At 40.3% G+C, this 15,563-nt stretch overlaps 1 protein-coding gene across 2 annotated transcripts in view; it reads right to left on the bottom strand.

Annotated features, from left to right (window-relative positions):
- The window catches only part of LOC119187840 (ATP-binding cassette sub-family A member 2), a 255,259-nt gene that overhangs the window by 55,980 nt on the left and 183,716 nt on the right, over positions 1-15,563 (bottom strand). For both annotated transcript variants that reach the window (XM_037435928.2, XM_075878770.1), the window contains 2 exons: positions 13,255-13,315; positions 7,568-7,742 (listed from right to left, as the gene is read on the bottom strand). In XM_037435928.2, the coding sequence (XP_037291825.2) occupies positions 7,568-7,742; positions 13,255-13,315 (236 nt within the window). The remainder of the gene's footprint in view (positions 1-7,567; positions 7,743-13,254; positions 13,316-15,563) is intronic.

Below are 15,563 nucleotides of genomic sequence, written 5' to 3'. Positions count from 1 at the left end.
GTTTTTGGCCTATCATCCAGACTCATGGGCACTTGCCAATAACCAGAGTGTAGTTCAAGGGAGGAAAAGAACTCTGTGCCTTGTAAAAATTCGAGGGCGTCATTGATCCGAGGCAAAGGATAAACATTTTTTCATGTTATTTTGTTTAGATGACGATAATCTACACAAAAGCGTATCGTGCCGTTCTTCTTTTTCACTAAAACAACCAGCAATGCCCAAGGACTGTTTGATAGTTTAACAACGCCGCGCTTTAGCATGTCACCTACTGGTTCATCGATGACATGGCGTTCAGTCGGCGAAACACGGTTTGGTCGCTGCCGTAGTGATGGGGGATTAACTGTGTCGATCTGGTAGCATACAGTAGACGTTCGACCTAAAGTAGCGCTGTGACTGTCAAAAGATGGCCAAAACTTGTCAAGAAGGCTCAAAAGCTCACACCACTGTTGTGAGTTTAGGACTTCGTCGATGACACGGTTGAAAATGTCGGCAGTGGAAGGGCCATTTACAGAACTACAGGAGAGGGCGCTGATTTCTGATGATCCATCAGGAACATCAAGTGTAGCGATGGTTTCGAATAATTCTATTGAGCCAATACATTTGCTCCAAAGCAGCGTGATCATGAATGAGAACGGATTTCCCACAGGCACGTCGGTCGCACCACCTTGAAGAGTAACCAGAGCAGTTGGGAGTGGAGATAGGTGGCGATGAACGAAAGCAGCGGAAGGCGTGAAGAATGCGGTAGGGCCGAAGGTGGCAGAACACGACACAGGTACGAAGACAGTAGCGCGCGGAGGGATCTGGGTGTCATTACTAATGACCAACTTCACGTAGGAAGAGCGATCGTCCGCAGGTAGGGCATCACCAAGGGGACAAAAGATGACTTCGGCACGGGGGCAATCAATGACGGCTTGGTGATGAGAGAGAAAATCCCAACCTAAAATGATGTCGTGAGAACAGCGCAGGAGTACTACGAACTGCACTGTGTAGGGCACTCCTTGAATTACAAGTCTGGCGGTACACCCGGCCACAGGCTGCACAGGCTGTGCAGTGGCAGTATGAAGAAACGAACCAATGTATGGCGTCGTCGCTTTTCGAATTGAACGGCAAACTTTTTCTGCGATGACAAAAATGGTGGCACCAGTATTAATAAGGGCAGGTACAGGTACACCTTCAAGAATGGCATTAATTACATTCCGCTGCGAGCAAAGAGGGCTTGTGCTATGCGACGAGGATGCAGTTCTTGCGTCGAGAACTGCGTCATTTAGTTTTCCGCGTCGATTGCAGAGGGATGTGGGTGCATCGGGGAGGGCGAGCGACGACGTGGAGAAGGAGATCGGCGATCAGAATCTGGTCGATGGCTTGGCCGAGGAGGGTGCAATTTGGGGTCTGTAGTGTTGGCAAACGGTGGTCCCACTAATATGGATGTGGGTTTTCACGCGAGTGAAGTGGTCGGCAGCGGCACAGACATGCGACATGTTCTGGTAGACCACACGAAAAGCAGATCGGTCGGTTGTCGGCAGTGCGCCATGGATTTGGGAATTGGTGGACTGGAGTACGTGGCGGCTGGGCGGCATAAACAAGAGCACGCATGGGAGGCGGCACTCGGAACATCGTGGTCATGGTCATGCTGCTTCGGCCTACGTCAATGGTGCATTCACTGGTGGCAAGAGCTACGAAGAAAGGACCTCAGACACTTGGTCTTGTATAATAGTCCGTAGAGTAGGACTAAGTGGTGCACTACATTCCAGTAGGCCGGAGATGAGCAAGAGTTGGCGGGCAACTTCTTTGCACACAAAATCTTTGATCTGTGAGAGAAGGATGAGATCTTGCGAGGGAGTTAAGCTGGACGTCAATTCCTGATGTGGGACAGCACGGCGAATTATGAGACGTTGCCAGCGGAGCTCATCATAGCTTTGGCAGAGCTCGGTAACTTGGGCGACAGTAGCTGGGCTTTCTGAAATGAGCATCTAGAATGCGTCCTCGTCGATACCATTAAAAATATGCTTGATGTGGTCCGCCTCTGCCATGTTCGCATCGACGCATTAGCACAAGTAAATGACATCCTCTATGTAACTGGTGAAATTCTCACCAGGCAGTTGAGATCTTGACTGAATGTGCTGCTCTGCACAAAGTTTGTGGACAGCAGGACGACCGAAGACTTTGCTGAACTTGGTCTTGAATGCTGTCCAACAATCTGTCATTTTGCATAGCCTCCGAAATAGCCGTGTACAGTTGCTGATCACGAAGACTCTTGACTGGCACACCTCCATGGGTCACAGACAAAAAACACTAAGCAGATGAAGTGATAATAATGTCAGTCACGAGCACTACGCCGCGCAGTCTGTTTGAAACTCAAGGCAGGATGGTTCCGCTGGGAGCTTGAGCCACTCCTCAGGCATCTAATAACATAATATCAGGAGTCTAATGTCCCAAAACCACGATATGATTATGAGGAAGGGCTTCATAAATTTTGACCATCTGGTGTTCATTAACGTGTAACTGCCATCGCACAGTACACAGACCTATACCACTTCGCCTCCATAGAAATGCAACCACCGCAGCTGGGATCGAAACTGCGACCTTCTGGTCAGCAACTGAGCACCCTAACCACTACACCACCGCGGCGGACTTTCTCAGGCATCTAGTAGAGGAGGCGATGAGTACCTAAACATGTATAAGCCACATTTATATTTGTATGGCTACACTGCGAAAATTAACCCGTAATATAGGCCAAAATGCTATTTTTTCCAACTCTGTCACAACATTGTGCCAATGTTCCTCCCTGACTTGCTCCCACAGTACTTTATCGTTTATTCTAAGGACCGAAAAAGTCTATCATGTGAATATATTACTTATTTTAAAATCTGCGCTTTTTCTACAAAATGTTAAACATGCAGCATTTAGCAATTTTTTGCCAATGCTAAAAATAATGAAAGTTAGAACAAAAATGAACAAACTATTAAACTCATGAAAGACCACCAGTGTCTTAAAGATAACGGGAAAAATTGTTTAGTGAAAATTGCTCGTACCAGTAACTTTATATAAGATATTTAGCATACCACAGTTTCACTTTTGTGACCAAAATTCAAGGTGCCCTCCAGGCAATGCAAGCTTTTTTCACAAAATATAATTCCCCAATAAGTACTTCTCACATTCACATATACTAGCACGATTTTTTTCAACATAATTGGAAATAGTCAACAGTTTAACTGTTACACATAATATGTAATGACCCATATATATATATATGGGTCATTTGTCATATATATATATATATATATATATATATATATATATATATATGAGATCTAACAGACAGTAATGCCAAGGAATGTACAGGGGAAGTTATTAGAACCAATAAAATGTAAATAAGAAGAAAGAAAAGTGGATGAAAAAATAACCAGCCGTGTAGGAATCGAACCTACGACCTTCGAATAACGCGTTCGATGCTCTAACCACTAAGCTACCACAGCGGCCTTTCCTCCATCCACTTTTTTGGGTTTATATGTGAATTTAAAAGTAGGAGTGACAGTCAGCGCCATCTATAAGCCAAGCGACGAGTGTGAAAACACTCTTTTATGCGCATGTTTGGCATCACGTAGCACGTGAACTTATTATGAGCGGGCAGCTGATTAATAGTCCACTTTTCTTTCTTCTTATTTACATTCCATTGGTTCTAATAACTTCCCCTGTACATTCCTTGGCATTACTGTCTGTTAGATCTCTCTCTCTCTCTCACACACACACACACACACACACACACACACACACACACACACACACACACACACACACACACACACACACACACACACACACACACACACACACACACACACACACACACACACACACACACACACACACACACACACATATATATATATATATATATATATATATATATATATATATATATATATATATATATATATATTGAAGACCAATTGTTTTCTTGCAGGAGTAAAAATTTTTTAAAGCCAATGTTTAACCAAAAAATGACCAAAAACCAATATAGTTTAAATTAGTTGTTCTTGGCCCTCGGACAGTAAGTAAATTGTCCCTTTTTATAAAATTGAAAATGGTCACCACAAATCATCAACTGTAATAGTTTGAATGCAACTTTAAACAAGGCACTTTAGCTATGTCATGCCAAGCTTTGAAAATTCATGTGTGCTTTATAAGAATAGAACCAGCATAGGCACTGGCAATGAGCTACTGAGCAACATGAGGTGCTTTTTAACATCAGCTTAAAAGTTTCATAACTAACAATTAAAACATCTTTTAAAAGGACACTAAAGTCAAATAACAATTTACGTCAGAGTGCAACCTCAATGTATGACAAGATATAAAACGACAATATTATCAACAACAGTGCTCTACTTACCGAGAAATTAAGGTAAATGCACAAGAACACAAGTGCTGCAGTAGGACATTTTCGAAATGATCCCGATGACATCAGATGAACCACATACAATTAATTACTAGTAATCGATCTAACTACACTAAATAAAGAACCTTCTGTGCATCAAGAGACGCAATAAAATGCTGCTTGTTCGTTTCTGTTTGATTCATGTAAAAAACAATCGTCGGACGCTACTATGGGGAGGAGCTCGAGTGGTTCAAAAATTCAATTTTCGCATGGTTACACGGGACAGGTGGTGCCATCTAGCAGGGTACAGTTGAAGCCAAAAAACAGTCTGCAATCTCGAAGCCAATGGCAGGAAATTGATCAATGGCCGTTGTTGCTGCTTTGGCTCCCGTTGCTTTCGGTCTGCTGCTACTAGCGCAGTAAAGTCGGGCAACGTTGTGCACGGCAACAGTGACGTGAATCAGTCCAGTCGGTCCACTGTGTGAGGCAGGTAATTTGAAGTGCACTAACCCGATGCGGATCACTAAAACATAATTTTATTTTCAAAATAGACGCTTCTTGGCACAAAAGTAACACTAAAAGGTTTATGGACCGCTATTTCAACAACCAATGTTAACTTAATAGTTGACTTTAGAGTCCCTTTAAAGTAGCATTGTTTTAAATGGCAAATCTTCAGTGGAGATTATGTAGAGACTTTTCAGAATATCCAGATAATTCCTATCCATAACATTAACTTCTGCAATTATTTTTGCAGGCTGCAAAGAGACTGCTTGGGATTTAAAAAAAGACCATGCAATTGGGCACTTACACGCGGTGACAGTAGTGCTCTCAAAAATTTTCCGAAAGACAAATAATGATGGCTTGAATGCAATGGCCTTGGCTTCCACTTTTGCAGAAATATCTGTTTTTTTTTAATGTTCAATATAATTTGCTAGAGTGAGCAAAACGTACATAAGATTAACAGTTTACCAGATTACCTCCGGAGGTTCACTTACTCATCATTCTCATCGTAGACATGGGAAAATTTTTTTTTTGGTTGAGGCCTACTTAGTCTTTCCGTATACATACAGCATTGAGCATTGGTGACGAATTTATTGTTACTTTATGCAAGCGCCTAGTCACGCAGTATGCTTTTAAAACTTCTGCACATTAAAGGTGCATCATAACTGAATTGAATTTTCAGATTCCATGCACTTTTTTTGCAGCTTTGAAAAATAAAACTACACGAGCTGTCAGAACTAAAATATCTTATTTGAATGTTTGTCGTGTGGGGGTTCTTGACATTCTGCGGTGAGGTATTGCCGCTAACTGCGGAGCAAACTCGTGAAACATTTATTCTCATAACGTCACAGCTTATGACAAAATAAAACACCCCTTACTCATTATCCCCCGCCCTGGCTGGCCTTTGGTTTTCATCGCAAAGGCCATTTTGACTGCCACATCAACTACCGTTTGCACATCTGCAAGTGTTTGCTTGCAACTTTCACTCCAGCAAAGCATTTCAAAAACCAAGCATGCAGGCACTTAATTTTCACTTCAGTAAAGCACTTCAAAAACCTTTGCTGAATATTTTTGCTACTTCTACAAGTTTGAAGAAATGAAAGGCCTTAATAATGCAGTTTACTAGCCTGCATCCTGCTTTGGAAGGGTTCGATTTTTCTTGAGTAAAGCAGACAACATAGATTTTTGAGCTGCCACAAGATCTTTCACTGTCATGCAGGGGTGTATAGCTGCGGTATGCAGTTGTAAAGACGTGTGAAATATTTGTCCTCTATAATTGTGATGTTCTTGAAAGTGAATTTGTCCTCTATAATTGTGATGTTCTTGAAAGTGAACAAAAAGTTCTCATTGTGGAGCATGGTGTGCTCTGGCAATATAGCAAAAGAAACATGGGCAGTTTTGCATTTTTCGGGAATGACAGTCCGGTGGGGTCAATGAGCATTTATGTTTAAACAGAATGCATATGCATACAGGCAAGATGACAGTTTATTGCGGCAGATTATACATTAAATGTTCTACAATGGTCTTCCCAACAACACTGAATTGCAGTCTGAGAGCCATCCATAACAACTCAGACAGGCAAGGATATCATACCTTCACTTTGATGTTGTAACCATCAATTTTTGTATATAATACATATTGAAGACTATATCTAATTTGTACTATCGAGATAATATTATCATACATCTTCATTTTACTAATGTGTAAGCATTTTTTGAATAGATGTCTGACATAGTTTTATACTCCATTACATTTCTTTCATCTTTAAGTTTCTTGTAACAAAAACTCAAAACCTGCAGAGCCATCTGTGCACAAAGACATGAATCTTAAGAGGTAAAAAAAAGACAACTAACAAAGGGTACTGTTCAGCGTTTTAGTAGTTTAGCTTGTAGTAGCTTAAAGAGCCAGGGTTTGAATTGGAGATCTAGCACTCGTCCGATGAGTGTTTGGTGCTAGATTCGCTATGAAATTCACTATGCCACTCAGGAAGGCAACAAAAGGTTGTAAACATTTGAAGCACATGCATGTTTACTAAGGAGGTGGAAAGGAGTGGAGTGAAATGATGAGCAAAGTAGAAATAGAAGTGGGAAGTTTTTTGTTTCCTCTTTCAGTAAGTTGGTACTATCTGTAGAGGAACCCACAAACATATAAAGCAATCTTCAAACTTTCGAAAATTCCAGTGCCAACACACATTCACCCAAAGTGCCGTTTTCTGCGGCATGTTTCATGCATTCAGAGCCCTTGAACAAAACAGGATCTGCATTGCATAATATAATACTGGGCATGCTCGTTGCTTTAACTGCTTAGAATTCCATGACACCCAAAAGATTAAGTGTGATTAGAATTTGACTTGAAAATTACACAAAACAAAGTGCTCATGTGTACCACAGGTAGTGAGCTTCAGTATGCCCTACTTCAAATTTGTGTGGAACTCTTGACAAAGAATGCTTACACATTCTTGGGCAATTCATATGGTGAATTGGTGCTCGTTCTGCCCATATTATTTTTATACGAAACGACTTGTAGCAAGATATATAAAAAACAAATGCAAGTTAAATGAAGGCTTTATAGCTGGGCTTTGTGCAAGATATGCTTGCTCAAGATAAGTATTCAACCTTAACATTGCCAAGTTGGGAAAATTATCATGAAGCACACGAAATAGATGTATCATTAGAACAATGCACATCTACTCACAATATCCCAGAAGTAGTTAGCCAGCCAATACACCACAGGATTGACACCGCTGACTATCTGCAGGTGCTTGGCTTTGGTATAGCGCTCATAGACCAGGAATAGTACAAAACTTGCTGGCACAAATGACATTGCAACAATGATGAAGATGGCAATCAGCACATCCGTTCCTTGTAAGCTGAAAGTAACAACGTACAGTCTACTTACTGAATCAGCACATGCAACCAACCAAGTTATGGAGTGTAGCACATTAAAACACAGCTTGTCATGGTCAAGTAATCAGCAGATGACAAGAGTGATGAGATATAAAAGCTAATTGACTCAATGTTTGAAAAACAACAGCATGTTGGAGGAAGAGGAGGAGAAGGTAGAGGAAGGAAAGGCAGGAAGGTTAACCAGGCGAGCGTCGGGATGAAAAGAGAGATATAGAAAGAAGAGAACATTAACAAAAAAAAACATAAAACATGTGAGCTTAAACTAGACTGCTGCATTCGATAGAAGTGGACGTCATCCTTGAATTTCGGGAGAGCCCTGGTTTGGTTTGGTGGACATATCATTCAGTGTAATACAAGTTTAAGTAATGTATGTCGGCTCAGCTAGCATGGTAAAAGAGGTAATTTGACACACAAATGACATGTAAACATACACACGACAAATCAATATCAGTATAGCAAACTTCAATTTAACAAATGTTCTCCTTTAATGAAGTGTTTATTATTTACAACTTCTTGCTTATTGGATGCTATGTATTTATAACCTCATCATATTGAAGCACATTTATCCCCAGTTTCAATAAAATGAAGTTTTCTTGCTGCCACAGAAAACTGAGATAGTATATGGTGGTTTGCCAGTGCACAATTTAAATGGCATACCGGGTGACAGAGGACGGCCTATGCATTGAAGCAGTGTCTTCTGTGGCATCGCCCAAGTTAGCTACGCACTGCCAGCTTACTAGGGCATATGTTGGCAAGTGCAATGTCAGTCACTAGGAGCAACATGTGGCAGCTGTGTGCAAACTTGCTGCATTTTAGGTTATCATCTCACTTTAGTTTGATTTAAAAGTCAAGCTGTCTAGCTCTTACTGCATCTTATGAGCTTTAATGGTGCGATCCCTGAATTTTGAAAGAGCGCTGGTTTGGTTTCGTGGACATATCATTCAGTGTCGTACAACTTTACGAAACAACCAGGTTATCTTTGCAAGTCACCACAACGAAATGTGTGTGGCAGCTTTCTTCTACTACAGGCTACATAAAGGGATTATGAACCAGTTTTACAGTAATCATCGAATGACCTCAGTATCAAAGTTCGGGAGACTTTTACAGCTTCATGATTTGATTGCTGTAAAAATTCTTCGTATTCAACAAAAATGAGTGGAGTTACAGGGGTTTGTCCCAAACTTCAGGCCCTTTCTCTTTTTTCACCACAAGTGCACTGAGAAGTACACAGGGACGGATAGCACAAAGACAATAAGTTATGCAAGCGTACATCATGCTCCTGAGCACGCGTGATGAAATTCAGTCATTTTCTTTCTCAGGGATTCCTGCATGCCAGTGTGACTCAGTGTGTAATGTTAGCCAACTATGGAGTGCAGTGCCAATGCAAGGCAGCGACCTGGGGCAAGAAGTGCATTTAATTGAAATGTCCTTCTTTATTCATGCCGGCTATTGGCTAACAGCATGCTATCTGCTGTTCCACATCAAACAGCCAGTGCTGGCAGCTCCAAAGAGGGTAGGCACAAGCCTCTGTATAAAAAGAGGGCCCCTGAAAAATGGAAACCGAACACTCTACTTGTAAACTCTCTTTGTTGTGCAACAACTGTAAGATTTGGCTGAGATGTTCACAGCAGTGTATGCTATTCACTGAAGCTCGAAAAGTGGCTCGTGGTCACTTTAAGCAGTATTATTTTAAGGTTAATCTATGTATACAGGCTGCCGTGAAAAAGATTTTATTATCAATCCATTCTCGCGGTTGCTGGCTCAAAGGTCCAAGAAAGTTTTTTTCTTTCTTTTATTGAGAACTCTTTTTAAACAGCCATATTTGGACATTTTTTAAGGCTCTTACTATGTAAAGAAGCTATCAGTTGGTAATATACTTTGTTAAAACATCATACTTTATAATAGTCAAGTTTTGACAATACTGAACTATAACACGTGCTGTACTATATATACTGCACTAACCATTTTTTGCTATTTTTACAAGTAGACAAGGAAACAACAAACCCCATTCTTTTGAGGCCGGGTCAGCTTCTAAATGTTGGAAGCTATTCTTTGAATGAACCTTGACAGGAGATGCATCTTTTGCCATCTCACATTCAGTAAATCATCCCCTCCCTGTTTATGGCACGATATCAACTTCAGTAAGCTAGTTACTGTTCCACTCCATGAATACAATGCTGGACACTTTTTATGGCACCACTTACAACAATAATCGATTCTCACATTGGGATTTGTTTACAATAAGTCTAAGATGTGCCAAGTCAATCCATAGAAATCGTATTACACAATTATATAAGCATATTTTCATACCTAAACTCTAAACAAGTTTGAAAATTTTAACTAAACAAGTTTAGCAAGTAGAGCATGTAGGTACAATGACATCACTGACGTAGCAATGGATATCAGTGCTCTAAGGACCTTCAATCTTTTTGCTGTGCAAGTTTTTCATATACTTTACCAAACTTAAGACATCAACATACAAACAACCTCAGACCCAGGCTTCATTTTAAAACTAAAGACTGACTGACTGGTGTGATGCACAACTGCCTTTCATAATATTGATTTCCTCCTTGTGCTAGTAGGTAGGCTTGAGGTCATCCGTTGGGTAATGACCATATAAGTAAACGACAATAAACCAAAGCAAAGCATTGAAGAAATGAACTGTTTCCTTGAAATTAACTATCACAATAAGGGGGAATTAAGTCAATGATATATATATATATTCTTGAGAAAACAAAATAAAGGTGAAAAAAAAAAGCTAGCTTCAGGAGAAGCTTAACCCAAAGTAAGTGCATGAAACATTGAAAGGTTGTTATTACTATATATAATGGTTTAGAGCACAGTTTAAAATAAAGTTAATTTAGGTTGCGCAGCAAAAATCTGTTCCTGCACTTTTTAACACCCTACATTTTTCTGCATTTTAAAAACTACCCCTTTTTAAAATCTGAGCATGCATGCCAAACATACCAGCCACATTCCAAAAAGGAAATTCTTATATACAATTTGGCCCATTCAAAATGTCAAAAAAGACATCATCTGAAAGGCTTTGGGGCAGTTCTCAGCAAATCGTGCTGGCACAAGGTTGCTTTGAGGATCGGTGGCCAAAAGGACACTCAAAGAGGCTAGCTACCCGAAGGAAATGATTTTGGAAGGTGTTGAAAGGTTCATCAAGGAGATAAGTGCTAGAAAAAATTACAATGGTGCTTTAGGCTGGTCTCAGGTACAATGGTCAGTGGTCTGTGATTATATCCTACATGTATGTGATATCATGCCATCTAAAAATGGTGACTGCAAAGTGCATTGCAACCACAATCTTGTCCACACCGAACTTGCATGCATGCGCACAACAGTGAACTATACGCACAAAAAAAGCACTTGCATTAAAAAGCACACAATGCACTTTGTAACACACAGGGGTGCTGTGGTCTGAATGATCGCACTTTCATGAGGTCAAAGCTAAATGCACTAAACAGATAGGAGCATCAATGATATGTTGAGACAGCACTGATTCAAGGCAAAGGCAACTGACTGAGTGTCTAGGCAGCTGGCAGTTGCTGTCATAGGTGCAAGTGCAGCCTGCTATTTAACACTGCTCTAGTTAATGACCCTTGTAAAAACAAAAAGTAGGATATTGTTGTATGAAGGTTAGTGTATAAGGGGTGAGGCAGATAACTGCATTAGTGCTCCTTCAGACCGTCCATTGGACACAGAGACAAGGAGTGAGATGGCCTACTTGCGTCAGGTCTTGTGGTGATAAGCATGCACAATGAATTCATTTTTCTGATTACGTTCCTTGCACTGTGCTCTAGATTAAATCATCACTTTTTAGTCCACCATTTTCTCTGTCTACCTGCCTCCTTCCATTAAGTTTAATGCTCATAATATTACTTATAATATTCCTAATGCTACAAGCAATGGGACATGAATACAAGAAAATGAGAGATTCACACAAGTACAAAATTCAGGCATGGCAATCGAACATTGGAAACAGCAATAACCAATATGCAGACATTTGCAACTCTTTTTTGTTTCAGCAGCTTGCAAATAGACGCATCTATTGTTTTTCAAGTAAGCCAGAATAATCTTGCCAAAACAACAGCAACAGTAATGTCGCACTATTGTTAAATATCACTTCAGACTCTGCAATGATATGTTTGAAACAATGTGCCCTTATAGGGTGATAGAGTAGAAAAACGCAAGCTTTATTTCTAATATTACATATATTTCATTTTTATTTGCTTCCACAAGTCGCATTTCTCTACTTTCATGATAAAAACTGATTATTGTAACTAAACACGAAGTAGATTAAAATTGCTTCTAAGTAGCACAAGGTGGCCACTAAAAACTAAAAAGAGCACATTGTCTAGAGCAGTGGTTCTGAAATGGAGGTTCATGGACCCTAGGGGGGTCGGTGAAGCCATTTCTATGATCCGCCAAACCCTTACTTGCTTTTTTTTACATTTTTTAGATTTTTTTTTTACAAAATAAAGTGATGTAGCACATTTTAAAAAATATTTTTGGTAGCAATAAAAGGCACCTGTTTCACGCTCTAGTTGTGTCAATTTAGCTACATACCCCCCCTCTACCTCCCCTTCGCTGTAAGGGGTCCTCCATCACTTTCACCAGTCCACAAGATGTCTCTGACACATCCATGACTAAGAACCACTGGTCTAGAGTCCCCTGGAAATTGTCACCTGGCTGCTCGCCATTGCATTTTGCATGAGCAGTTCACTAAAGCCACATCCTCAAAATAACAATGACTGCCAACTTTCATGATGAAATACATCATTTTAAAACAACATATCTTTGCCGCATAGATGAGGTTCGACTTATACCTTGAAAATGCATTTTACCCAAGGTCCATTTTTACACAACTTCTTGAGTTTAAACAACAGGCTATTGGTACTTTTGATAGTCAGATTAGAATGAAATTTTGCCAAGATGGTCCTTAACATGTGAAAGGTGCAAGTATCTCTTTTAAAACTTGATATTGCCTGTATAATTATTATGAACCTAAAGCGAGCAATCAGTGTGAGCTAAAGATTCCAAGAATTCTCACATTACCATTCTTGTTGTCCATTAAAATGTCCTATATACAGTTTCTTAATAGTTATTTGCATTCTACAAATATTGTGGAGCAATATGAGCCATTTATGGCTCAGAACCATAAAAGTTTAGGGGCATGAAAAGTTTGTCCAGAACGAACTATATCTTACACATTGTTATGACACAAAATGATAGCTGTACAATTTATTATAAAACTAATTGCATTTTGAAATCAGCATAGAAGCCTATATATAAAGTAAAATATTTCATTACCCTTGGCTACAGACTATCAAAACTTTTTTTTTCTTTCAAATCACATCTTCCTTTAAGAGAGAGCAGAGTTATGACTAGGATTACATTTTTTTTTTAATGCTTTTCAGTGACGGTATAAAAGTCAGTAACAAAATGGAAGCAAGCGAAGAGACTTACATTTGATCCTTTGACAGCAGGAAAGATGTGTCCGTCATAGGATGGTTAACCACAGTAATTCCTACACAGAAAGTACAAGAATTCAGTAAATTGCTTGGTTCATTAATCAGAAAATATACTCTTATAGGACCTCTGACAGCAAAAAAATTTGTTTTCGAGTTTTACACCTTAAAGGGGCACTGATGTGACATAATAAATTTGTCAATATAAGGTATTGTGATTAACACTTTGTATCCAAGCATTCCCATATGTGGACACAACATATCGTTGTAGTGCAACCAGGCTAGCCACTACATGGCCTTGAAAATTAATTTGAAGTGTTGATATTGGTTCACAATTTCATAAAAACATATATATGTGTCCACTTCAATGACAAAATGGCAGTACGTGCACACAAAAAAACTGTGCTTTTCTAATGTCAATTCCCGAGAGAGTATGCCTACATTTTTGTACAAGTTCATTAAAAAAAAGTAAGACTTTTTAAATAATTTGGCTTTTTTCGAGAAAATGAAGTATCTATATTGTTTCTGTGTCAGTTTTGTTGCACTGCGAACCATAAAAGTTTTGCAAGTTGAGTTGTTGCTGTAGCGTTGTGTTCATGTTTGTGGATGCTAGACATCCCGAGTACGTGTAAGAAGCTGTCAGAACACCAAACGATACTAGGACCCATTTCACTGCCAAGCAGCTCTACACAAAACATTACCTATATTATAGGGAAATAAAACTTCTGGAAGTTATGTTTATAATTTATTTGCTTTGTTTCGGACCTCACTATGATTAAGTGATGAAGATATACACGCCATAATTTTCTAGTGGACTAGCGGAAGCGAATGTTCCGATTTTAAAAGCAGCGTTAGTTAGTGCATTGAAGCAGAGCCATGAACAAACAAAGACCTCTTGAATAATGCTACTGCTGATGATGAAAGCATTTAGTTTGAAAGTAACTATGAACACTTTGGTAATGATGGTAAATGACAATAAAAATGTGAGGACCATGTTGAGGTAAAGTTGTGGATAAGCAAAGAAGCCTTGAAGGGTGATAATGTTGGCAATGATGAAAGCATTGAACATGAGGAATAAGGTGTTGATGATAGCAATAATTAATGATGATGATGAACATACTGAGTCAGAGTCATAAGCAGGCGGCCACATTGTTTACGATGATGATGATGATATTATAAATGAACACGTTGAACTTATGAAGGTGGCAAATATGGCAAGTAGTGATGATTTTAATAGTCAATGCGTTGAAAAAGAGTGGACGGCAGGCCAAATTTTTATCCATAATGAAGAAAGATGATGGGCCTAGTGTAACTGGTGTTCCCAGCGTCCACATATGTAGATACGTGACAACGATGAGGATGCATGAGCAATACATGATAATGATGATAATGTACAGATGAAGAAGATTGGTATACTAAATGCCCACACTGATTCCCCCCTCGTGAAAGCGGCCAGCCTGGCCGCGGCAAGTCAAGGGGACAAAGAACGTCGCATGAAGGGCTTCATACGGGAGACATGGACGACTTCAGTAGTTCGATAACGGCGATCTGCTGGGGCTACAAGTGGCGTCACGCGATAACTTACTGGTGAAGTTTCTTCAACAACTGTGTACGGCCCGATAAATCGTGGCTGGAACTTGTCGCACAAACCAGGTGTGCGAATAGGCGTCAAAAGGAGCACTTCGTCTCCAGGTTGAAAGGATACAGCACGATGCGATTCATCATAAACCAGCTTTCTGTCTTGCTGTCGGGCTTCAGTGTTTATACGAGCACGTTGGCGGCTCTCTGCGAGCCGCAAAACATATTCCTCTGAAGAGGATGGAGATGAATCAGCATGGCAGGTAAAGAAAGAGACGTCCAGCAAAGAAGTAGCGGAGCGTCCATAAACTAGGTAAAATGGTGAGTAGCCGGTTGTCCGCTGAATAGCCGTATTGTAGGCAAAAGTGACGAATGGTAGAACTACATCCCAGTTCTTGTGGTCTGGTTGAATGTAGGCGGCGATCATGTCAGCAAGAGTGCGGTGGAATCGCTCAGTGAGGTCGTTAGTTTGGGGATGATAACTAGAGGCAGTCTTGTGAGTTGTGCCAGAGGCGCGAAGAAGTTCATTCACTAGTTGTGAAAGGAAGGCCCTTCCACGGTCGCTGAGCAATACACGTGGAGCACCATGACGCAGTATAATGGCTCGGAGGATGAAGTCGGCAATTTCAGAAGCTGAACCGGTAGTGACAGATGCCGTCTCGGCGTAGCGCGTCAAATGGTCAACGGCTGTTACTATCCATCGGTTTCCAGCAGCGCTGACTGGAAGGG

This window comes from Rhipicephalus microplus, chromosome X, assembly GCF_043290135.1.
Source record: "Rhipicephalus microplus isolate Deutch F79 chromosome X, USDA_Rmic, whole genome shotgun sequence".
Lineage (NCBI taxonomy): Eukaryota > Metazoa > Arthropoda > Arachnida > Ixodida > Ixodidae > Rhipicephalus > Rhipicephalus microplus.
Note: the sequence above shows the minus strand (reverse complement) of the source record. Positions and strands in the feature narration are given on the sequence as shown.